The 24,540-nt window shown below is 46.0% G+C and overlaps 2 protein-coding genes across 7 annotated transcripts in view; both read right to left on the bottom strand.

Moving 5' to 3' along the window:
• CAPN1 (calpain 1) overlaps positions 1 to 9,760 on the bottom strand; it is a 50,135-nt gene extending 40,375 nt beyond the window's left edge. For 3 of the 4 annotated variants that reach the window (XR_013980489.1, XR_013980490.1, XM_080985441.1), the window contains exon 1: positions 9,598 to 9,760. The gene's annotated coding sequence lies outside the window, so the exon portion shown is untranslated. Of the gene's footprint in view, positions 1 to 9,283; positions 9,305 to 9,597 lie in introns of those variants that run through there. The other variant, XM_080985443.1, reaches the window with a different exon arrangement.
• A 2,716-nt stretch (positions 9,761 to 12,476) lies between these two features.
• LOC308465511 (speedy protein 1-A-like) lies at positions 12,477 to 22,879 on the bottom strand. Of its 3 annotated transcripts, none has more exons than XM_080985472.1 (8): positions 22,789 to 22,879; positions 21,708 to 21,790; positions 19,674 to 19,937; positions 18,526 to 18,584; positions 16,596 to 16,681; positions 15,561 to 15,732; positions 13,833 to 14,118; positions 12,477 to 12,704 (listed from the first exon to the last, which is right to left on the bottom strand). In XM_080985472.1, exons 3-8 carry the CDS (start codon positions 19,891 to 19,893, stop codon positions 12,631 to 12,633), a joined length of 897 nt encoding a protein of 298 aa, XP_080841598.1. In that variant the 5' UTR covers positions 19,894 to 19,937; positions 21,708 to 21,790; positions 22,789 to 22,879; the 3' UTR covers positions 12,477 to 12,630. The 3 variants fall into 3 exon arrangements, with proteins under 3 accessions (XP_080841598.1, XP_080841599.1, XP_080841600.1); XM_080985473.1 differs by lacking the exon at positions 22,789 to 22,879 and adding an exon at positions 22,679 to 22,769; XM_080985474.1 differs by lacking the exon at positions 22,789 to 22,879 and adding an exon at positions 22,631 to 22,758.
• Positions 22,880 to 24,540: the final 1,661 nt, after the last annotated feature.

The following is a 24,540-nucleotide window of genomic DNA, read 5'->3' as shown; positions in this document are numbered from 1 at the left end:
ACGTACTTTTGCGCCTGGCGCACTGTGCTCAAAAGCCACACCCGAGCAAGAAATTAATGTGTTTAGACTTGCGAAAGGTATTATCAGGGGGAGAAAAGGTGAGCAAAACACAAGAATCAACAAGACCCGTTTGCTCAGAATTTGAGAGCTTTTGTTTTTCCTCCCCCCCACCAAAAACAGTAGAAAACCCTGGGGTGGTGTTTGAAGACTTTGGCTTCAAAGATCACAACTACTGAAGTTGTGATGGGCAGTGGATATGCTTCCAGTTGCATTCAGTGCTAGTCCTGCTCAAAGTAGACCCACTGAAAATAACAGAAATGACTAATGTAGAGCCATTCATTTCAATTAATCTGAGTAAGATTAGCACCAGATATAATCCTTTGGTTTGGCAGACAAAGAGCTCTGTATAGTCCAAAGGTTTGTCCATAGGCTCAGGCTTCAACTGGGCTCCTTGCATTTCACCTCACCAGTCCTCAATGGGCACCAATCATCGCTGATCTTGTCAATATTGCAAAACCACTGGTTGCTCCAGAAAAACACACCAGCTCCCCAATTTGGCACCTCCACTTCTCCGGCGGGGGAGGGGCATGTTATCTGTTTATCAAAAGTGCCGATCTGAGGATTTGAAGCTGTATAGCAACGGATTTCAGGTCAGACACAGAACAGAACAACAGACCTAATTAATTAATAAATTGGGTGTTGCTGGAGATGTCAGCCATGCTTGCTGGGACAGATGGAAGTTATTGTTCAGCAACACCTCGAAAGTCAAAGTTATATCACCCCTCCTCTAAATAATTGCATGGGCAGTACCTATCCCTGAAGGGAACTTTAGTAAATCTGCCTCTAGGTTCTCAGGGGGTAAAATGTTAAAACTTATATGCCTGTGTACTCAGAAGCAAGTCTTCGGTTCAATGAGACTTGCATACAGGACTGCAGACTTAGAAGGATCTCAAGTACAAGAGGATGAGAAGGGGCAGCTGCTTCCTTTATACAACAGGGGCTGGGGGATCTGGTGTCCTCCAAGACACTATTCGACTCTCAGGTCCCATCAGCCCCAGCCAACCATGGCCGTTGGTCAGGGATGATGGGTGTTGCAGTCTAGCAACAACTGGAAGGCCATGGGCCCCACATCCATGTTGCAAAGCAGGGTTTCTCAAACCTAGGTCTCCAGCTGCTTTTGGACTACAATTCTCATCATCCCTGACCACTGGTCCTGCTAGTAAGGGATGATGGGCTTTGTAGTCTCCAAAAACAGAGCACATTCTGCTCTGGGATCCTCCTGTCTTGCAAGTCAAGGGATAAGTGCCAAAACCGGGAACATGAAGTCCCACAGACACCTCGAGCCAGGGAGCAGATCCAAAAAACAACAACCCACAGCTGAGTAAATAGTGCCAATTTGCAAGTGAAATTAATAATTTGGAAAGTGAAGGCTGGCTGTGAACTGGCAACCATCCCAGACTGGGGACCAACCATGAGTATGTCACACGTCTAGGGAGGGCGAGGGCTGTAGAGCGTCTGCCTTGTATGTGAAAGATCCCAGTCTCTATCTCTGTCATCCCCAAGTGGGGCTGGGAGATACTTCCTTCTTGAAACCCTGCAGAAACTCTGCATGCACAGCAGATATAGGGGCAACCACTTTTTGCTTCTTAGAGCAAAACCAGATATAGTAGTTTTGCTTTTACACTTGGAAGAAACTGATCTTTTAGCATGGCAGCACTCTTTCTTTGGAATTCCCTATCAGCAATCAAGCAAGGTGCCTTCGCTGCAATCTTTTAGGCACCTGCTAAAATACTTTTAGGAACGCAGGTGGCGCTGTGGGTTAAGCCTAGGACTTGCCGATCAGAAGGTCGGCGGTTCGAATCCCCGCAACGGGGTGAGCTCCCATTGCTCGGTCCCTGCTCCTGCCAACCTAGCAGTTCTAAAGCACAAAGTGCAAGTAGATAAATAGGTACCGCTCCAGCGGGAAGGTAAACAGCGTTTCCGTGCGCTGCTCTGCTTCGCCAGAAGCGGCTTAGTCATGCTGGCCACATGTCTGCAGACAAACGCCGGCTCCCTCGGCCAATAAAGCGAGATGAGCACCACAACCCCAGAGTCGGTCACGACTGGACCTAATGGTCAGGGCTCCCTTTACCTTTACCTTTAAAATACTTTTGTTCAGGGAAACCTACCCCGATGCATAGAAGCCAGCATGTGGTTTAATCTGCTCTTAACTGAACTGTTGATATTAATTACATTTTTTGAACTTTTTTTTTTTTTAAATCTGCTTTTAACTTTTTATTTTATTGACAATTTCGATGTTTTCCTTTTCTGTTTGCAAAGTGCTTAGAGGTTTTATTTACAACCAAGCAGTATGTACATAGTGTTAAATGAAATAAAATGAGTAAATTAAATCACAGTACAGCAAGAGGACTGCGGGCTTCGCACTCCCCGAGTTGTGACACTGACAAAATTACACCCCACCCTCCCTGCAGCTTCTGGGGGGAGCTCATATTGCCACCTATGGGAGAGGTGTGTGGTTTTTTTTAAATAGTATGTATTTTTATATTGTAAACAGATATCACTAAAGGACTGTAAAGCACTACATCTGTAGCACCGCTGTTCAACTATTCATATCAAGGCTTGTTTCTAACCACCATCAAGACAAAACGCAAACCTGCCCTCATTTGCTTTAAGCCTAGAGACATATGGAAAGAGATCCTCTCCATTTCCCCACAAATAAGATTATGCACGGCTTTATATACATTACCACCAACAGACTACCGGGAAGAAAAAAGCTTGTTAATTTCCGCCCCCTACTAAACTGGAAACCTCCTTCTTAAGCCTGGCCTGGGGTAGATATAACCGTGGTTCACTGGGTTTATTGTGCTTTGATGACATCCAAGGTTAGCCTGAGGCTGTGTTTCAGTGGCTCAAGAAGATTGCTCACCTCTGAAGGCCCTTTGCATCGTTTCCCCCCTCAGGCAAAGGATTGGTGACAACAAGGGACTCTGACACCCTCACTCTGACACAACGGATGACAGAATATTCTCTTAGCCTAGACAGATCCAGCTGCTCCGTCACTGCCCATTTTCCAGCAGACACCCAAAACTGCAAGACTTTGAATTCCTGAAATTCATTCTGATTGTGCAGATCAGATAGAATTCTACAGGATGTGTTGCAAGTGGCCAATAGCCAGGTGCAAAATGCGCTTGGCAAAATTTTGGAGGCTGCTTCATTGCTGCTAACGCAGTGGTTTAACTTCCCCCCTGGAGGTGCACTCTATTGTCTCTCGAGAAAGACGGGTACCAACAAATCCCACATTTTTCAATTCAATTCCTCATAAACTTTTCCAGTGCTTTTTTTCTTTAAAAAAATGTTTAGGGGTACTCTCATTTTCCTACTCGTATTGAAATACTGCCCCTCAATGAGGCCAAACTTAGATTCACAAAATGTTTAGGGGTATGCATACCTCTGTGTCCCCCCAGAAAAAAAATAAAAGCACTGAACTTTTCTAACTTCAGAAAGTCCCACTTTTGTTTCTGAAGTGGATTTGTTGAGCCAGGGCAACAGGCGAAGGTGATGTGTTGCCTCTACAGGGTGCCTTCTCCAGGCTAAAGCATACCCAACTCTGTCAACCCTGCACTACCAGACTTGATCTCCAGCCTCCTTACACCATCTTTCCCACCTTCTTCTGGACCAGCCTTTGCCAAGCCAATGTTTGGGATTACAGCTCCCACCAGCCCCAGACAGCACACCTGTATGATGCCAGAGTGGATGGGACTATAGCCACGCTAACTTGGGCTGATGAGAGTTGTGATCAAAGACATATGGAAGGTCAGTGACAGTCTGGACACATTCCAGTTTGACAATACAGTGGTACCTCGGGTTATAGATGCTTCAGGTTACAGACGCTTCAGGTTACAGACTCCGCTAACCCAGAAATAGTAACTCAGGTTAAGAACTTTGCTTCAGGATAAGAACAGAAATCATGCGGCGGCAGCGTGGCAGCAGCAAGAGGCCCCATTAGCTAAAGTGGTACCTCAGGTTAAGAACAGTTTCAGGTTAAGAACGGACCCCCAGAATGAATTAAGTTCTTAACCCGAGGTACCACTGTGCCCTCCTTAAACTGCCGTGCCCAGAACAGCGAATCGTATTCCTGGCGAGGTCTGAGAAAAGCAGAACACCACGCTACTGTTTCCTTGATGCGGATATAATGCTTAACTATAATTAATGCAAACGTCTCTTCCTGGTTTCCAAACAACTCTTAACCACAGCACAGCAGAGGCCTGCCCAACTTGCAAGGCATCAATTGAAGCGCAGGCCTTCGTGGTGCTCCACCAGGAGATCCATCTTGTTTTGACTGCTTGCTTCAGACACTTGACAAGGCCACTGGTCAGGCTAATGGTGGGCCTTCAGCTGTGGGGGTTAACATCAAAAGAGCTCCGTCAGGTCAAGCCTAAGGCCCAGGTGCCCATGGAAATCCTGCAAACAGAACCTCAACGCAAGAGCATCTCCCTCACCTGCAATGCCCACCAGCTGTTCTTCAGAGGCACAGTGCTTCTGACAACTGGAGGTAGAGCTCTATAGTATGAAACTATCTGAATGAAATTAAGAACCACCAAAGTGGGGTGGGGAAGGAAGAGAGAGAGAGAGAGATGGAAACAGGGCAGTTTGCAACAAAGCTGTACCAAAGCTGAACAGAAACAAAGATTCTTCGCCTTTTGTAAGTCATTGCAACAAATGTCAGAGTTCAAGAAGAGTAAGCGTTGCGAGTAGGTCTACAAAAAGTTTCTGCGTCTACCCAAGTCCTTGCTAATTCCCCCCACCCTGCTCAGTCATCTGTGAGCAGAAAGAAAAACCGCTGTGGATACTCAGGAAAAGAGGCAAACATGTTTTTTTTCCAAACAATGACACCATAAAATGACCACAACATGCATTCTGCTATTTTTTCACAGGGGAACGAGTTCAATGTACTCTGTGCTGGTAAGCAACAGAGGAAAGGAGCTTGATAATATAACTCAGTTGTTTAGCGCCTACTAAGTTTCCTCCTTCTTTGAGAGTTGATACAGTTCTCACTTTCTCTCTCTCACCATCAAAAACCTGACAACAGAACAGGAGACTCAAATGAAGGGGGAGACTCTCCCGCTACAAGCGGGAAAATTTCATGCTCTTTCTAGCTTTGCTATGCTGGAGGCAAAATACTGCCTTTATGAGGGCACAGAAGAGTCATTCTTTCATATTCAGAAAGTTGCCTTGCACTACTTGGTGCATCTAGTCGAGTGTTGTCTACACACACTGGCAGCAGCAGCAGCTCTTCAGGGTTTCAGACAGAGGGCACCACTAGTCATGCCTGGGGATTGAACAAGGGGCCTCCTGGATGCAAGACAGATGCTTTGCCACTGAGTTCTTAGAATCACAGAATTGTAGAGTTGGAAGGGACCCCGAGGGTCATCCAGTCCAGCCCCCTGCAATGCAGGAATCTTTTGCCCAAGGTGGGGCTTGAACCCACGACCTGGAGATTAAGAGTCCAATGCTCTACCAACTGAGCTACCTATGGCCCTTCCTTCCCATTCGCCTGCTTTCTAAGTTCCATGGCTGAGTCTCCTGGCTACAAGAGGGCCACTAAGACTTGCTAGTAAGATGGAGTGAAGAAAGCCAGTGGTCAAAACCTCATGTGACCAGGAGAAAGAAGACTGGGGTTCAAATCCTCATTCGGCCTGCCCATATCACTTGCACATTCCACCATGTCCTAAAAAAGGCTCTGTCAGCAGAAGTTCCATCTTCTACACCACTATGCAAGGTGCAAGATCCCGGTCTACTTTTCCCACCTGCTACAACAATCTACTGCATTTCCTCTTATTATCATAGAATTGTAGAATTTTAGAGTTGAATGGGACCAATGAGGGTCATCCAATCCAACCCCCTGCAATGCAGGAATCTTTTGCCCAATGTGGTGCTCGAACCCACGACCCAGAGTCTCCTGCTCTGCAGCATTCAAACACTGCCTTATGCCAAGTGAGATCCATTGGGTCTGTCTAGCTCAATACTGTCTACACCAGGGATCGGCAAACTACGGGCTGTGGGCTGGATCCGGCCCAGTTGCCCTCAAGATCCAGCCCGCAAACGGCGTAGGTTTTTGTTTGTTTTTTCGGCCGCCATTTCCCCTGCTGCGCCGCCATTTCTCCCCCATCTCCCTCTCACACATTGTGGCGGCGCCTCCTCCCTCCCTCCTGCGAGCAAAGGCGGGCGCCAGTCGCGGCCAATCGCCTGCAAAGCTGTTTGAGGCCTGGCCAATGGGCAGGCGGTGGCTGCATGTGATCAGCGGCTGCCCAGTCATCGGGCCTCTGCTATCGGCGGGAAGGCTCCGGACTGAGGGAAGGCCTCTGGAGCCTTCCCCCAGTCCAGAGCTCACCCTGCTGCCGACGTGGCAGCAATTGGGCTTCTGCTACCGGCAGGAGGGCCCCCATCCCACCCCCAAAGTGCGGAAGAGGTGCTGGCAGCAGGAGGCCTAGCAGGCCGCAAAACAGCACCAAGCCCAGGCGAGGGCCTCCCCATCCAAACAATGACTATCATCAGTGGATGTTAGGAAAAAAATAATTTTAATTTTTATCATCTACAATACTGTCTGGCCTAATGGAATGTGTCCTTTTAAAATGCATTGGTGGGTTATTTGTGAGACCTGCCTGGTGTGCATAGGAATTTGTTCATCCCCCCCCACCCCAAATATAGTCCGGCCCCCCACAAGGTCTGAGAGGCAGTGGACTGGCCCCCGGCTGAAAAAGTTTGCTGACCCCTGGTCTACACATTGATTGGCAGCAGCTCTCTGGGGCTGCAGGCAGGAGAGATGCCGCTGCTGAGGATCGAACCTGGCACCTTCTGCATGCAAAGCAGGTGCTCTTCCACTTAACTACGGCCCCTTCTAAGAGTAACAACAAGAAAGGGAAGCCAGCCCACTGTGTTTCTATATTGTGCTGCAGAGAAAGGGGCTCTCTTGCGTTTGGCCTGGCTGGTGGAAGAGTGAGGGAGTCAACCATCCCTCCTTCAACAGCTTACTTGGGAATGCTTTCCCTGCTGGCTGTTAAAAGTCAAGGCGCTTCCCTTCCTACACAGCTAGCATGGAAACCAGGCCAGCAAAACAAACAAACAGACAGACCCAATACTAATCACAGGCTTATCTACAGGGTTGCTGCCTGGCGAGGGTTAAAGAGGAGATCTTCAATTGAAAGTTCTCGTTCCAGAGGTGCGTTCTTAACCTGAAACTGTTCTTAACCTGAAGCACCACTTTAGCTAATGGGGCCTCCTGCTGCCGCCGCGCCGCCGGAGCATTATTTCTGTTCTCATCCTGAAGCAAAGTTCTTAACCCGAGGTACTATTTCTGGGTTAGCGGAGTCTGTAACCTGAAGCGTCTGTAACCCGAGGTAACACTGTACTGAGTCAGTGTGTTGGCCCATCTATTGACCTTTGTTTCTTAATGGCTCCTGCTCCTGCTCCGGCTGCACAGAAAAAGCATTTGGGTTCCTGAAATTAATTCTGATTGCGCAAATAAAATGTAACTGATTGAATACTTCAGAACGGGGTATTAGTGTGTGAAAGCAATCCAGATTCAATGATCCCCAGTTGGTGGAGATGTCAGGCGCCCTCCTGGTGCCCAGGCATCTTCTCTTGGTTGCAAGTGGTTGAAAGCCAGGTGCAAAATGCGCCTGGGGCCTGGCTATTTTCGAACACTAGTGAGGAACCCATGCTCCCTGTAAATCCCCTCTTCCATTGGCAGAAGAGCCCCACCAAAGATCCACCCAAGCCAAGATCCTGTTCCCAACAGTGGCCAGAGGGTTCTCAGAAGCCCACAAGCCAAGCATGATGGCAACATCCAGCAACTAAGAACACCAGAAAAGCCTGGCTGCCAGAGGAGTCCAATGGCCCTTCAGGGTCCAGCATCTTGTTCTTAGAGCAGCCAACCAGATCAGAGAACAGAATTGTAGAGTTGGAAGGGACCCAAGGCTCACCTAGTCCAACCCCCAAGTTAGATGCCCAAGGAAAGCCTGAAAGCAGGACCTGATCGCTACAGCAACTCTCCCCTCTTGCAATCCCCAGTGACTGGTGTTCAGAAACACTGCCTCTGGAACTGGGAGTTCCACTGGAATTACGTAATACCTTTTTTAAACAACTGGCAGCCACTGTTACATCCTTCTGCCGGTAAATTCTCCAAGGTAATTCCATGTGGAGTGGAAAGTACCTAATTTCGTCACACTCCTGAATGCAGTGCTTCTCCAACTGTTGCTAGGCTTTAAGAGTGACACCTTCCTCAACTACCCCCCCTCCTCGCCCCAAATGTAGTATCTCCTTATCTGTTCTTTGCTGTACTGCTCTCAGCTCCATCTACAATGGGAATTAAGACAGACCTTCCTAACCGAGTTGGCCGTAAGCAAAAAAGGAAACTAGCTTCGTACTGAGTCAGGCCAGTTGTCTATCTAGCTCCAGCCTGTCTGCACTGACTGGCAGCAGCTCCCTTTCTGGGGAGCCTGCCCCCCCCCCCCCCCGCATGCAGAACTAAGCTCAGCTTTGTAACTTAAGAGCACCTATGGCAGTGGAAGACCGTTTCTGAAAGCAGCACCAGGCTTTATTGGTTTTAATAGCAGTAATTATTTCCAAAACATTTTAGACAAAAGAGCTTGGAACATAGCCATTAACCCTCTTTTCAAGGTTAGCTTTTCCTAGCTCAGCCACAACCAAGAGATTTGTGCCTGCAAAACTCTTGTGCCTGCGGAGACAGACTAGTCCTGCCACCCTTCTGAATGTGTTAAGTTAAGCTGCATATATATTTTTCGACCCACATTGGAAATGTCTATAATTTTTAAGTTACAGATGGGTAGCCGTGTTGGTCTGCCATAGTCGAAATAGAAAAATTCCTTCCTGTAGCACCTTAAAGACCAACTAAGTTAGTTCTTGGTATAAGCTTTCGTGTGCAAGCACACTTCTTCAGAAGTATCTGAAGAAGTGTGCTTGCACACGAAAGCTTATACCAAGAACTAACTTAGTTGGTCTTTAAGGTGCTACAGGAAGGAATTTTTCTATTTCGACTATAATTTTTAAGAATCTGATCTCTCCTCTGGAACTCTGCATGTGTTGCAGGGTCTGGCTCTGAGGAAAAGAAACCTCTCTGCACATGCTCAGAGGTGACGTCTTCCCCACTCTTAACGTCACACTGGATTTCGCCGAAAAGAGTTTCCTTGGCAGAGAATCCTGGCCGTGATTAAGCCCTTCTTTTTTGGGGTGGCGGCGCAAAGAGGGTGCTAAACTTACGCACCTCCTTCCTTTCGGGGAAACGAAACTGGGGCTCTGTATTCCTTATCACCCCCCACTGCAACAATTCGGGTCAATTGGAAGCGGTGCAGAAAAGGACCTGATCCGCCAGGGCGGCGGAAACTCCGTCCCGCAGGAGGGCTGGAGTTGTGCAAGAGGCGGAGGCGCTTTATTAAATAATAGCAGAAATGCAACTCCTTCCCCTTCGCCCCCACCCGACCCGCGCTCTCAGCTGCTTCCAAGCCTCCAGCGCCCGCACTTAAAATAGCCCCCTCCCAAGCCCACTGCAGCTCCCCAAAGCTGTTCATTTCATTTTACCTGTGCCTAGATCGTTGCCTCGGCCTGGCTCCGCGTCAAGGCAACCTTTTGCAAGCCGAAGAAGCGCAGACAGGAACCGGGGGGCGGGAGGGGGAAGCCCAGGCAGGCAGGCAAGCAAGCGAGCGTAGCTTCACCCCCCTCCCCGCCCTCGGCAACCCGCCCAGAGTCCCGCTATCGCTGCCAATTCGCAGAGCAGCGACTCCTCCCTGCCAAACTCCTCCTTCCATAAAAATGGGCGTTTGCCCAGGGCCAGGAGCGTGAAGCAAGACGCACAAACACACACGCCAGCAAAGGGAAGCCTGGAGGCGGGCAGGAGAGATGGGGGGAAGGAGGAGGCCCGATTCGGGGAAAGGAGGGGCCATGCCAGCTTGGGAAGGAAGTTTTGAGCGGGCCGGCCTGCTCTTCTTCTCCCTTGCAGCCGCTTGGCTTCCAGCAAAGCAGGGCGGCGGCGGCTTCCTCGCTGCATCCTCTCTGCATTGCAACGGCGGGGCCGAAGGGAGCGCAGAGACGCGCTCAGGCATCGCCCCTCTTAGGGTGACTCCGGAGCGTCTCCTCTCTGCAGCTGAGATTCAGGGTACCGCACTAGGTGGCCCTTCCGGGTGTTTGGGGAATCCCTCTCCCATCAGCCCCCAGGTAGCATAGCCCATTTGACCAGGGAGCGTAGTTTCAGAAAACTTGGAGGAACAACCAGGCGGACGCGGTGCTGAAAGGCGCTGGCCATTGGGGGGGAAGGCGTTTCGGACCAGTGGGAGATCGCGTACGTTCCGTGCAAAAGGTTCCAGGTGCACTCCCTGCAGCATCTCCCGTTAGGACAGGTGTAGGGACCCTTTGGTCCTCAAGATGCCTCAGGACCAAAAACCCGTGAAAGCCAATGGGCTTGGCCAATGGCAAGGGATGGTGGGAGTTGCAGCTCGGCAACATCTGGGGGGCCAGCGGTTCCCCACACCTGCAGGAGGGCTCTCGCAGGAACCCCTGCCTGAAACTCTGGAGAGCCACTGCCAGTCAGTGTAGACAACATTGAACTAGATGGGCAGACACAGATGGACAGAAGGCTGTTCCTAATAGCAGAGCATGTGCTGATGTGTATGTAGATAGCTAGAGAAAGGCTCACTCCACCTCTTAAAGACAGAAATCTGTGGCAAAGATGATCAAAAATTGTGGAGTTTGGGTTATTACTGGATCATTCTTTTTTTCTTTTAAGTCAGGTTTTCTGAGTTTGGCATAAATTAAAAAGGCGAACACAGCACAACAGGGAGGATACAGTTCGTACTAGACAAGCAAGGGCAATGGACCCTGTAAAAATGGTACAGAATTAGATCTTAACAACTAGGGAAGGTTAATGGGCTGCTCTTTTTCAAAGGTACAGACCAGCCTAAGTGTAGAACGTGTTGTGAGTTGGGGGTGGTTAGGCTGTATTCCATGAGTCCCTTTCTAATTCCTGGATCTGGCAAAGATTTAATTGCTGGAATAGTCAGGACAGCTTCTTGGTGAGGCAATGGCCTAAGTATGGGTCATTAAGGTAACAAAGGAAGTGGCTCTGTGCCAGAGAGCAAATAGGTGCTCCCCCTCCCTCAACTGGCTGGTGGTTAGAAGGGCAAAGGCCAGAGTTGTGTGTGCAAACTAGCAGCTAGTGGCAGGCAGAAAGCCTGTGAGGGAGAATGCTTGGCTTCTGCTAGGATCCAAGGCTGTGGTTATGGAAGCAGACCTTCTTGGGGTGTTGTAGGCTCAGGTTGTATATAGGTGTAAATAAATCATATCATAAAACCACCAGAGTCTCCGCTGTTCCTCACACCAAGGCAGGCTTCCTCACTCGGCCCTCCAGATGTTTCTGGCCTACAACTCCCATGATCCCTAACTAGCAGGACCAGTGGTCAGGGATGATGGGAATTGTAGTCTCAAAACATCTGGAGGGTGGAGTTTGAGGAAGCCTGTTCCAAGGAAACCAAACCCTGGGTATGACGTCTGGAACCCCCTGCAATCTCACACCACTCAGCATGCTACCCCAATACATTATCTATCTAAATTACACAGTACCTTTTTTTTTAAAAAAAGGCGTGGGAACCAAATGTTTATAATAAAAATTATTTCGGCAGAACTGGTACCTTAATAAGTCAAGCCATGAAAGGGGGCAGGGGTACAAAGAGAAGAATAAACTAAGTAGGTCACCCTTGACCACTCCATTCCTTGCTAGCAAAAGGCAAGGATGTAAACCTTCAAAAAGTCATTTCTAATGGCTCACAATTGGTAAACTTGCCATTAAATGTTCCAGATATTAAATTGTGGCCTTTTCTCCCAGACATCTTTATGAAGAGTCTGCTCAGCTGGAATGGGTAAACTCTAGGTTAAAACTACTGGAATGCATTATACATGGGGCTGCCTTTGGACGCATTTCAGAAACTTCTGCTGGTGCAGAATTCAGTGGCAAGGTTGCTTACCAGGGTAAGATGGTCTGAGCACGTAACATCAGTCCTGGCCCAAGTACTCTGGGCCCAATCCACAGTGCTGGTTTTGACATATAAAGCCTTAAATGGCTCACAACCCCAACACCTCAAGGACCACCTCTCCTCACATGAACTGACCTGGACAATGCGATCATCATCATGAGATTCTTCTTGTGTCCTCTCCCCAGGGAAGCTCACCTGACACCTCATGACATATTTTTAGGTGCCAGGTGAAAATGTTCCTCAATAACCAGATGTTTGGCTGATTAAACAATCTATGGCCTTTTAAATGTGTTTTTGGGAAGGGGCTTTATTGGTTTTTGTTATGTTATGTATTTGGTGTCCTTATTTTGTATTTTTATGTTGTAAACTGCCCTGTGGTCTTCAGATGAAGGGTGGTATATAAATCTAAATTAATAATAATAATAATACAAGTCATACTGAATAGCTTTTTTTAATACACAAGCAGGCATTGCTGTGTATTTATGAACGTGAAGATAAAGTGCTTAATAAATAGATCACCGCAGATGTAGAATAAGAACATCCAAATAATGCCACTCCAAAGAGAAAAATATTGCAGAGAGGGTTGTCTTCAGCCTTCGGACGCTATCAGATATTGGCAGTCTTTGGGTGTTCCTTCTGCCTCCATCACAGGTTCCTGTAGGCCTGCCCAAAAAAAGATTAAGACTGAAACTATGCCTTTGGGAGTTTAGCAGTTATATTTTATAAATACTGATTAGAAAGTTATGAATCCCTTAAGGACAGAAGCCTTCTGTCAGGGGTAGGGGCAGACTGCAGAGCCCACAGAATAAAGCAAGCTATAAATCAAGTGCTTTAAAAGGGTTCACAAAGTTATTAAATCCCCATTTGAAGGGACAGCCATCTTCCCAACAACACTACGTCAGCCAATGCACACTAAATTCTGGTGCTGTACAGAGTAGATGTACACCGAGCAGAGTGCTGAGCATATCAGCAATTCCAGATTACTTCTGTGTGAGAATGTTGCAAGATAACCCCTAAGAGAAACATTTTTTCCTTACTCCCAGTTGGTAGTTGGGCCTGAACGGAAGTAGACAATAATCTACGAAGTCTGTAAGTGTGCATATTTTCACTGTTTAACACACTCGTTCTTTAATAGGAGGAGGCAGAGGAGAGAGATTTGCCAACAGGACACAACCAGGGTGCTCATTTACCAAGCAGCAACTTGCCACAGTGGGGTATGCATTCACTCTTAACTGAAGGTACTAGTGATCAGCTCACCACACGTTGGGAGAATTTTGCCACACCTGCACCCGGATGTCTGGGAAAACAGGGGTGTGGTTAAACTTTCTTTAGCACCCAATGAGAAAAACCAGCTCAGGAGCAGCTGCAGCTCAAAAGCTATTCCAATATATTTTCAGTGGTAAACGTGTCTTAAAGCAGCCTTCCCCCAGCCTGGGTGTTTTGGATTACAACTCCTGCACTTGCTGGGGTTGATGGGTGTTGGTGAAGGCTGCTTTAAGGCTCTACTACGCATGCCCTCTGGGACTGGGACAGTTGGAAGGTATCAAATCTACAAGCCTTTTGCCAAACCCACATTGTAAACAGAGGAAGTTGCACCATCTTTCTGTAATCTTATCAGACTCATGGCTTTCTATGAATTTAATATTTGCTTTTTCAGATTCAAATCTCACACTGCACCCCACAACCACAAGGGGAGGGGGGAACAATTTGACAACACTTTCCCAAGCAGGAATGAATGCCGTATATTAAGAGACTCCAAAAAGCTGAAAGTTGGGCACCGTTACTACTTACTCTGCATGCTGTAGTCAGTCATCAGCAAAGGGAAGCCACTCAAACTCTGCTTCGGTGCTGTGGAGGGCAGCAAGTCACTGGCAGGAATACTGCTAGCAAGAGGTGTCATTATTCCAGCATCTTCTTTTTCCAGATCAAACACACAGAGAAGGCAGACTGGGGGCGTAACGCCAGGCCCTCTAGGGAATAAGTCTTCTTCGTTTTTCAGGTAACTCCTCAGCGCCCCACTGTGGTGAATGGCTCGTTCACGGGACCAGACCCAGTGTGTGGGCTCCTTTAACATTATCTAGAAAAGAGGAAGCCTGAATCATCCCAAAAGAGAACTATGTTTGGAAAACTTTGGGGAAAGAGAACCGAACATTTTGTGCCACGTAACCTGCCAACCTAGCAATTCGAAAGCACGTCAAAGTGCAAGTAGATAAATAGGTACCGCTCCAGCGGGAAGGTAAACGGTGTTTCCGTGCGCTGCTCTGGTTCGCCAGAAGCGGCTTAGTCATGCTGGCCACATGACCCAGAAGCTGTACGCCGGCTCCCTCGGGCAATAAAGTGAGATGAGCGCCGCAACCCCAAAGTCGGCCACGACTGGACCTAATGGTCAGGGGTCCCTTTACCTTTACCTTAACCTGCCATATAGCATAGTCTCAAATCTCTGGTCCATTTAACTCAGTATGGTCAGTGAGAGGGTGTGGCCTGGAGGGTCAAATTCAGTCCTCAAACCTGAGGTCATCACTGATTGTTAACAGCTCTCCAGGGTTTTATTCTTACAAGCAGGGCTTTTTTTCCAGGGGAAACTCGCCAGAACTCAGTTCTGGCACCTCAGGTGGGTACCACTGCCATTCTAAGAGAAAGAGGGAGGCGTTCATGGTGAGTTCTGGCACCACTTTTTCTAAAAATATAACACTGATTAGAAGTATTGTCTACATGCACACGCTGCTGCCCATACCTTCATTTCTGAAGACCTATTAACATGATCACCAGAAAAGGACATTAGCCTGCTGCTTTTTTGGTGGTCATCCTGCAATTGTGGAATAATGTTCCATACAATGTTAGGCATGGCTTATGCCTGGATAGTTTTATACAGACTTTATTAACAATTTTTTTTTGTCTTGACTGTAGAGCCGAATTGCAGCTAGGGATCTGATTGTAGCTGCATACCCATTACAACTTTAAAGCACTTTTTTAAAAAAAAGTCTGGGCATTGTAGTTTACCCCCACGGAGCTACAATTCTCAGCAAACTAGAGTGCCCACAATTATGTGAGGAGAAAGTTCATTCTTTGAATGGGCTTTAAAGGTAGTGTGTATACACAGCCTGTGTCACCCGGTCATGGTAAATACATTATGCTGCAATTTTGATGTTTGATTGTTACTTTTAATTATATGGGATTCTTTTACTGAGTTGTTTTAAGATTTTGTTGTTGTATTTCATGGGAACTGCCTTGGGGAGAATTTTGTTCTTGAAAGGCGGTACAGAAGTTTGCTAAATTAAATAAAAATACAAGAGACTTTCCCATTCGTACCTGAGATGCCAAGGAGTGAACCTTGTGACTTTTGAATTTCCTTCAGCCATATCGTTTCTACCCCCCATCCCAAGGAAACAAATTCCAGTAGATCCCCCAGCAGGATGAGAGGATTATTCTGCTCTCCCTGCCACCACTAGTGCACCCAACTTCATTTATCTTAACACACCAACGCCAAGAACATTGCAAATCAAGTGATCTGCAGCTAACCTCGTCACAGCAGCGTCTGCTAACAAATGCTCTGTACTTCATTTTGGCCCAAAAGCCATCCCGCATTTTCAGGAACTGGGGGAAAAGCTTCCTCCAGTTGTCACCAAGTGCCCAGGGGAAGATCTCATATTTGTAGTCCTCTGTGTCTTCTTCCATGTCATTTGCTAGGTACCTGTAATCAGGAAAAAGTGGTGTGGAGGACAGTGGAAAGCCTCCAGAATTCCTTCACAAAGCAATGGATGGTCTTCAAGCAGCAGAAGGAGTTCACCAGAGAAGTTATGTTCCAGCTTATAACAGTTTCAAAAACTAAGCGGTCAAACGTTGCTCACTGTAGCCAATATATTTCCTCTCCACCATCAAGGGTGGCCATGTGTTCTACAAATAACAGCCCTCTATTTGAAGTGTTGTCTAGTTCAACTCACAAAGAAGCCCAAGAAAACAGAGTAGGAGGAACCCTGAAGTTGCCCCTCAACAATTAGCACCTGTATAACAGGTTAAGATTGCAGTCATGGGGCCTAGATGCACATGACACTAATTGGGCTGCCCCTGATCATGTTCTTCAACAACTTCATTTGCAAAAAAAAAACAAAAAACCAAAATTTAAAAAATCACCTGCCATCATCACCTTTAGGAAAAACAAAAGGTCTACTTGCTTACAACAGGAGTTTTCTCTAAACCTATTTGCACCTTGGGGACAGGTGATTTTTGCTGCAATTGTACTGATGGAATTTGGGTGAGGAGGAAAGTTTAGCTCCTCTCTCCCCATTGTTACAGTTTCCAGATAGAAACAGGGGTCCTCTGCACCTGTAACTAAATTTTGACTGGGAGAAACGCAATTAGTTTCACATGTTGTTAACTTACAGTGAGCTAATATAGTAACCTTTCCCCCCACTTTGTAAGAGTTGTTCTGCTGCACTAATAAATATGATGAATCGCGAGTATTTGGTGACATTGACTAAACTCCTAGCCTAATAAACATTACAGGTCACCTCCCTACATGACCGAACCAATAGAAGAGCACCAAAATAAACTTACAGAGCTATGAAGAGATTAGTCCGTGTGTATTCCTCCGTATGCAGGCCAGCACGTTTGAAGTACATCATAGTCATAGCTATAAGATACTGAATAAGACAGCTTAGCTTTAATAAAGTCTATAGCAGACCACAATAATAATTTAAGAGATGTGAAAGGAAGGCAAAAGCATTAAGAGGGTAGAAAAGTCAGCTACAAGACATTCCTCCAACAAGAAGCAAAGAATCAACATTATGCCCTGCTTTGTTGGTTGGTTACTACACAGGAAGGTTTTATCCAGAGTTTAGTCAGAGGTTTGTGGTGGTTGTTTTTTTCACTTTACCAATCTTGATTGCAAATGGGCCTATCACTGTGATACTGTCTGAATGAAATTTAACTCCTGAGTTAAAAAGCAGTTCTTTATACAGCCTCCCACAACCTGGTATTCACTAGATGCTCTTGACCACAACTTCCATCAGCCCCAGCCTGCCATGATTGGTTGGTGCTAATAGGAATTGCAGTTGAAAACACCTGGAGGCACCAGGGGTTTTTTTGGGGGGGTGGGGAGGCTACAGATAGTAAAGCAGGCAGTTTTGAAAATGGATTATATTTATTTATTGAATTCCTATATCCCACCCTTTAGCATCAAAACAATATCAGGGCAGATTACATACTAAAACACAAATAAGATAATCAGATTAAAAAACTACCATTACAGTCTACAATTAAACATGTAAATTGTTCCATCTGTCACACCATTAAAATGGTTACTACTACTAATGTGTAAGTCACACAGAAAAGAAATGTCTTCTGCTGGCAGCAAAAATTAAATAGTGATGACGCCTGCATGACTTTGAGGTTGGGGGAAGCTGTTCTGCACCCATGGCACTACCCTAACGAAGGCTCTATTCTGAAACCCCAAATTATGTTTGGCAATGGTGCAAGCACAAGAAAATCTGTGGTGGGCCTCAAATAGTAAGCAGGTGTGCTCCTTCAAACAGCTGGGCCCAAAGCCATTTAAATCTTTGTAAGTCAAAGCCAGCAGCTTGACTTAGGTTTAGTAGTCAATGGGCAGCCACTGCAGATTTTTAAGGACCAGTATTGCACAGCTGCACTGGTCAATACCTTGGGGTCTGCAATTCTCACTAGGTGAAATCTTTAAATTGTTTTTTCAGGCATCCCCATGTACAGAACTAAATGGGAAGTTATTGGGGCATGGACACCTGTGGCTAGGCTCTCTCTATCCAGGAACAGCTGTAGCAACCCACCACCAAAGCCACTTGAGTCTCTAGAAATTGTAGCGTCAAGGAGTACCTGCAGACTATGCACCCAATGTATCTGGGGGAACTGCACGCCCGTTCAGAGTAGCCTGCTCACCTATTTTCTGGACCTGGGAAGCACCAATCACCTCAAATTTTTTGGGAATTCAGCTTCAGTTTATTGGTCTTCATCCAGCCTGTCACTGTCTCAAGACACTGATTAAGTACCTGTACAGCTTCTCCAAATTCAGACAGCACAAAGATAGACAGAGCTGGGCATCAGCATACGGATGATGCCTTGCCCCCCAAATCACTGTTCCCAATGGCTTAATATGCATGTTAAAAAGTGAGATATGAGAGTTGCTTTTGGTGGAAACTGGGATGCAAGCCATGTGGAGATGATTGCTTGAATATTTGTTTCAGAAGTGAGTAGATGGCAGCTCATTTACTTCCACTACACTCCTGCTTGAATATATGTAAATAAAGCAATTACTACAAAAATGCTATTAACAGTGTTCTTCTAGTAACTGCATTGATTCCTCCCCTCCAGCACTCTCACTGAAAGAAGCAAACCAGAAACGTTGTCGTGAAATTTCCCTCTTTGCTTTGGCATTCATATAATTAAAAATTGGAATGCCATGCTGTAATACTGAAAGTGTAGGGTGGAGGACTGGGGGGGGGGGGGGGACACCTACCTTATCTGAGATCCTGTAGCATGTATCCATTGAAAGGAATTCTTGTATCAAACTATCCTCTGATGAGAAAAGAAAGCAAAACATGTTTTAATCCATATCATTATTTGTGGGCTATCTAAAGTTTTTATAACCAACTGCCTCATGCAGCTTCAATGTATATTTATGGTACCTGAGAAGCACTGTTTATTGTTACATTCAGTCAAGCAGCCATTCTGAGCAATCAACTTTCCAAGCTTAACTACATTATAGACTAAAAGTAGAGTTTTCATCTTGCTGAGAACTGAATCAAAAGGCGAATGAAGCTCATGTACAGTACAATTTGTAGGAGTCTTTGGGAAGTTTTGGGGGAAAACTGATTGTATTTTCCCTATTGGCTGCATTTGCACATTAACAGAAAGCTATGGTTTTGTTTAAGCATGGTTTGTTGAACAAACCATGAGCTCTCTTGCACAGATAAGCATGCTGCAAACTGATTCTCCAATGCTTTTTTGTTTTCCATCTGCCCTGGCCTTTCATCTTTGTAGCTTGGGGTGGGATGGCTGAGCCATAACATCTGATTTCAGACGTAACACCAAACCAAAGTTAAAACAACCAGGGTTTCTCAGCACAGTGTGACACCAGAAGACAAACAATGGGGTGCCTCCAGACTGCCAGTATTTTCAAGGGAATACCCAGAAATGTTAGGTTTACACAATTAAAGTGGACTAAAGAACTCCATCACCCTAGTACAACAAATCCACTTTTAAAAAGAGAATGATTTTTTTGCAGTTAGGAAAGTGAGAGAGAAACATATTGAGGCAAGCAAATGATTAACAAGATGTATAAACACAAGCAAACCAGGATGAATGTTCAGTAAAGAGTAGATAGAATTTAACCTCATTGAAAAAGCTTTGTGCAAATAAATTGGTATGCATGTCCAAGCAGCAGCTCACCTGGAAGAGTCCATGGTTAGCCTGCTGAGAGACAGTCAAACGCACACCATTTTGCCTAAACAAGTAATGACTTAGCATTGTCTGCAAATCAGGCTACTGACTAAGAACTGGGCAACATTTTTACTATACCCATTTAAAATTTGGCAGAGCTGCTAGGGATGAGAAAGTCTGCATGCTACCAATCTCTGAACAGGACTGTGGGGTCAGGTATCTCACCCAGGAGATTGAAGAAGGCCTCTTGTTCTTCTCTGTGTAGAAGCAAAGGTGGTTGCTGTGAAGTTTTCAAGGCTGCTGTGGTATTCTCTCTCTCAGGCCCCTGTGCATCACTGCTGAGTACCCCAACACCATGTGTGACACGCTGTCGTCGTCTTGTGCTCCCTGGCTTCACCCCTGTGGTGACCTCAGGAGGGACACAAGTGCTCTGGTTGTCCCGCATTTTTCTTCTCAAGTTGGAACAACAGAGGCTCAAAAAGAACCTTTCTGGGGAGGAAATAGTTTAGATTCCAAGTTACCAATGAACATAAAATGCTATCTTCCCTCCACTAAGAATCTGGGACAATTATGCATTATAGGACATGTTATAAGAAAAAAACTGCTTCCTTTCCCTTAAATACATCCTTAAGACAGGATTTGTAAGCAAAAAGATAATGGGAAGGCTTTCCCCCACTTGCCTCCCTTACTGCAGTGGATATATTTAAGGTCAATTTGGGAGAGGATGGCTTCAGGATTGCTCTCCTGTACTATTTATACTTATTTATGAACATTTATTTTATATTTGAGACCTTAGAATTCTTATAATAGGCACGAGGACTGAAAAACTTCCCAGATGGGATGATACACACCCTTTTCTGTATAAACGTTATACAAGTCGTAAATTCCTGTTAAAAGCTTGCAAATAGTTCAAGGGAACTGGAAAAACCAGAGGCTGAAGAGGACATGTGTTCCCATTTAGGCTGTCTCCCCAATGCTTTGGGCTGAGAATACACATACAAGCAAGCACTAGGAAGACTGAAGTCATTAAAACACAGTGGCTAATTCCCTGAGATACTAGCAGGCTGTATCGCAGAATAGGCTGTATTTTTTTATTTATTTCAATGTAAATCATTTCCCAAAATTGCATCCCAAAACAATTTACAGTATTTCATACATTAGGATTACCCTGTGCAACTTTTTCCAATGCAAGCTTTGAGCCGGTTTTTATCACTCCTGGAGTTTAGACCACACATGTGACATGGGCACTAGGAATTGTAGCTCTGTAAGGGGTAAACTACAGTTCCAGGGTTCTTTGGAAGAAGCCATGTGCTTTGTGCTCAGCCATGGTCTGCTGCACAGGGCAGAAGCAACTGCTGCCAGCCACACTCTATTCTCTCTAAACTACGGTAACACTCCTGCTTATATCACCCACATTCCCAGAGGTTTAACCTGAGCCCCAGCTAGTGGGCCAACAAATGAACTCAGTTCTGGAATTTATTATGAATACAGGGACTCAAGGACTCAACACCACTTTGATATTGGGAGTAGTGATTAGTAAATCAACCCTATCTGGTTCAGCTCCGTCAAAATGGAGGAAGCAAAATCCAGTGATGTACCTAGCCATTACCTAACGTACCTCACTGCACTGGACAAGGCAACATTTAGAAGTTGGAAGCAGTAGTGCTGCTGGGCCATAGGCATACATAGAAGCCACTGTGTCCAACTTAGTGCACAGGTTCTAGACCCGGAGGATAACCAGTTACCTAGTTGCCTAAAGTAATCTTCATACATACTCAGAGGTACTCCTGTTGCTACTACCACCAAATGTTTCTGGAAGGGCACTCCAGATTTACAAGTAATTAGGAAGAGAAGCAGCTCAGGATTTAATCTCTGACTGCACCAAACCTTTTAGTAATACCTGTAGGTGCTGCAGCACATTTGGCCCCAGGTTACCAGACTTCCTGACATACAGTGTTTATTATGTTTTTAAGGGGCTTGAAGGCTTTCCTGCTAGAATTACTTCTTATCCATCAATTACCCCCCACTTTGTGGGAGTGATAAACAAGCCATATTGCCAATGGCAGGGAGAGAAATAGCACCGCTTCTAAAAAATGTGTGACCAACAAATTACTGAACTCCATTGGGACTATTATTGGCAGGGAAACCCAGATTTCAACCACTTTCATCACATTTTCGTTCCATTTGAAGATGGGGTAAGTGGAGAGAGAGAGAAAAAGGCAACATTGCAAAACAAAAATCACAATCCTTCCAGATTACCATTGTCATGTTCTTTCACTGAAGTCTGTCACACAGGTGATTGGAGTTTCCCCAAGTACTTTCTTAAGAGGAGCAAACAAGACCTACCGATAAAAAAACAGGTAGCATACATTGGTGCTGAAGAAAATGATAGAGCCCCAATTTCTGATGGGTCAAGTATTGGTACATGTAACACAGTGAAACACTTCATTCTTGTAAACTCTGAATCAGCCACAAATTTAAGTAATGGGCTTAAAATTTAAAAAGGTGCGCCACCCAAAATTAAATGGGTGGCAAAGTAGGGAAGCAATGATTTTGCTGAACTCGTTAAAATATATATTGTGATTAAAAACTGGGGGAATCAAAGGAATAGTAAATAGTTCAGAGCAATACACACACTGTACACAAACAAATATCTAGCATTTCCAAATGTTAAAAAATTCAAGCGGACTCTAGTCCACAAACCATTAAAAAATGGTTAGGCCTTCAAGGTACCACAAGCCTATCAATTTTTTTGCAGCAAGAGACTAACACAGCTTCCTATGGGAATACATCATCCTACTACACACAATTATATTACACATTTTGAACTGCAGATTGGGGTGAGGGGGAGCAGCTCCACTACCTCCATTTTCCTCTCCCCACCCAAATCCTTCCTTTAGCTCAACCTCCTGCCCAAAGACTAAATGCCAAGAAATTAAAATTTTTGCTCTCTATTCTGTGGACCTTTTAAGTTTGTCCCCAATTGAAAACAAACCAAAACCAGACATATATGGCCTTTGTAGTAGATTTCCTTCCCACTCTAATTAAACCAACATGAGCTTCCATGGTTTAATTTTGCGGCGTATTTTACAAACAACCCTGTAAGGAAGCTCGCTTGAGGGGGTGTGTGGCATGCGCCCTTGGGGGGAACTAAAATGCCAAAAAGAGGAGGAATGATCAACTTCTCTTCTGGGGAACTCAAGGGCGAGTTGACTTTGAGGGAAACACACCCAAGAAAAAGAAAGTGGAGACACCCCCCTTCTCTCCAAAAGGCCCCTTCCCTCAAAACACATTTTCCCGCCTTTTTCTCTGCCTCGCCTCCCTTCCCCCACCCTTGCACCTGAACAGAGCAAACCACCCAGCTCGCAAAAAGCCACAGGTGGGCGGAGCACCACGCTAAACGCCGTTTCACCTCACCCCACCGCCCGCGCGCGGCTTTTTTTATAGGCTCCGCCGGGGATCCTGCTAACCCAATCGCCGCCCGCGGGACGGAGGGAGGGAGGAACAAAGGCTATTGAACATCCAGTCCCCGCGTGCCCTTTTGCGAAGCTGTCCGTCAAAGGTTCGAGCCTCCTTGACGGGCAGTAAATCACTTTTGCGAGGGTTCTGTGCGCGCGCGCGCGGGGGGGGGGGGGCGCGCTTATTGGCAGGGGTGTGTGTTTTGCGAGCCGGATGGAACGCGGCAGGGTTTACTTCTGAGTAAACAGGCATAAATAAAGCTGCGATCTTGCGCCCACTTGCCTGGGCGTTAGGCTCCACTGAGATCAAACGCCTGCCTCATGCTTCGACATCGCCCTGCAGGACTGCGCTGCGTAACGGGGGTTAATTTTGGGGCCTTTCTAGTAGCACAGGTGGCGGCGAACCCTTTCTAGCAATCACTGGGGGCTGCGGCTAATAATGGGGTTGCACTCCTACGTTTTGGTTTTTTAATTAACAAATTTTTAAAAAAACATTTGAAAATGTGCATTTTGTAGTGTGTGTGTTCAAATGTTTTTTAAAAAGGTATATATGTTTATTTAATTTTGTTAAAACACACACACACATATTGCTCAAGGCAGTAAACATGCACTAACTCAGCTACATTGGTAAAGATAAAGCGCTTGATCTGCGTTATAACACTGACACCAGGTGGCGATGTGGAGTCCCGTCTTTCGCCAACTGAATGCCCCTGTTGGAAACTTACAACGCGTTTAACTGAATCGCTTCTTTTACGTGTTACCTACTCAGCTGTAGATTGGTAAAGAAAGAGCATTTTATATATGTTTGTGCATTGTAACACACAGCGACACCAAGATGGCACTGTGAAGTTCCGTTTTTGCCAACGCGGTTTTCTCATATAAAGTTTACGACGACTTTTCCCTGAAATGCTTCTTTGCTGGGTCTAGAGATCCAGCCGTGGTTTCCAATGCTGTGCCAACACAACAAACCTGTGAGGTAGGCTGGGCAGAGCGTGGCTGACTCAAGCCCCCTCTGCCCATTTTATAAAGCAACCCTGTGGAGGTAGGTAGGAAGAGAGTGACTGGCTGAAGGGCCCCCTCAATTTTATTCTCTGAAAAACTGTAAAGTAGACTAAGCAGAGATCAGCTGCCCTCCTTGCACGTCATAGAATTGCAGAGATCGGAAGGGACCACCAGCAACTGAGCTATCCCAGGCATACCCACATTATCCTCACAGCAAACCTCATTCCCCTTGGGTAAGCGCCTGGAACCCCCAGAATTTTGCACTGCTTGGAGGTTTCCAACAATATTCACAGATAGACCACCTTCTGAAATACACAAAGGGTTGAAGCAGGCTATTTTCAATTACAGGTAGGTCTTGGAGAGATCGAGATCCCTGCCTCAAACTTTGGGGAGCCACGGCCTGCCAGTGTAAACAGTACTGTGCCAGATGGGCAAATGGCCTAACTCACTAGATTATTCTGCATGATCATGTTACAATACTGATTGACGGGATCGTTGTACTAATCACAAAAAGTAGCCCGATTAAAAAGTGACAGAAAATTGCACTGGAAAGCGCAGGATAGCAACCACTAGCTGGCAAAATTGTACAGCCTTGAACATATCAGATATTGGACATAGTCTCCTGTGCATAT

Source organism: Podarcis pityusensis (assembly GCF_964106645.2).
Source record: "Podarcis pityusensis genome assembly, chromosome: 16".
Taxonomy (NCBI): domain Eukaryota; kingdom Metazoa; phylum Chordata; class Lepidosauria; order Squamata; family Lacertidae; genus Podarcis; species Podarcis pityusensis.
Note: the sequence above shows the minus strand (reverse complement) of the source record. Positions and strands in the feature narration are given on the sequence as shown.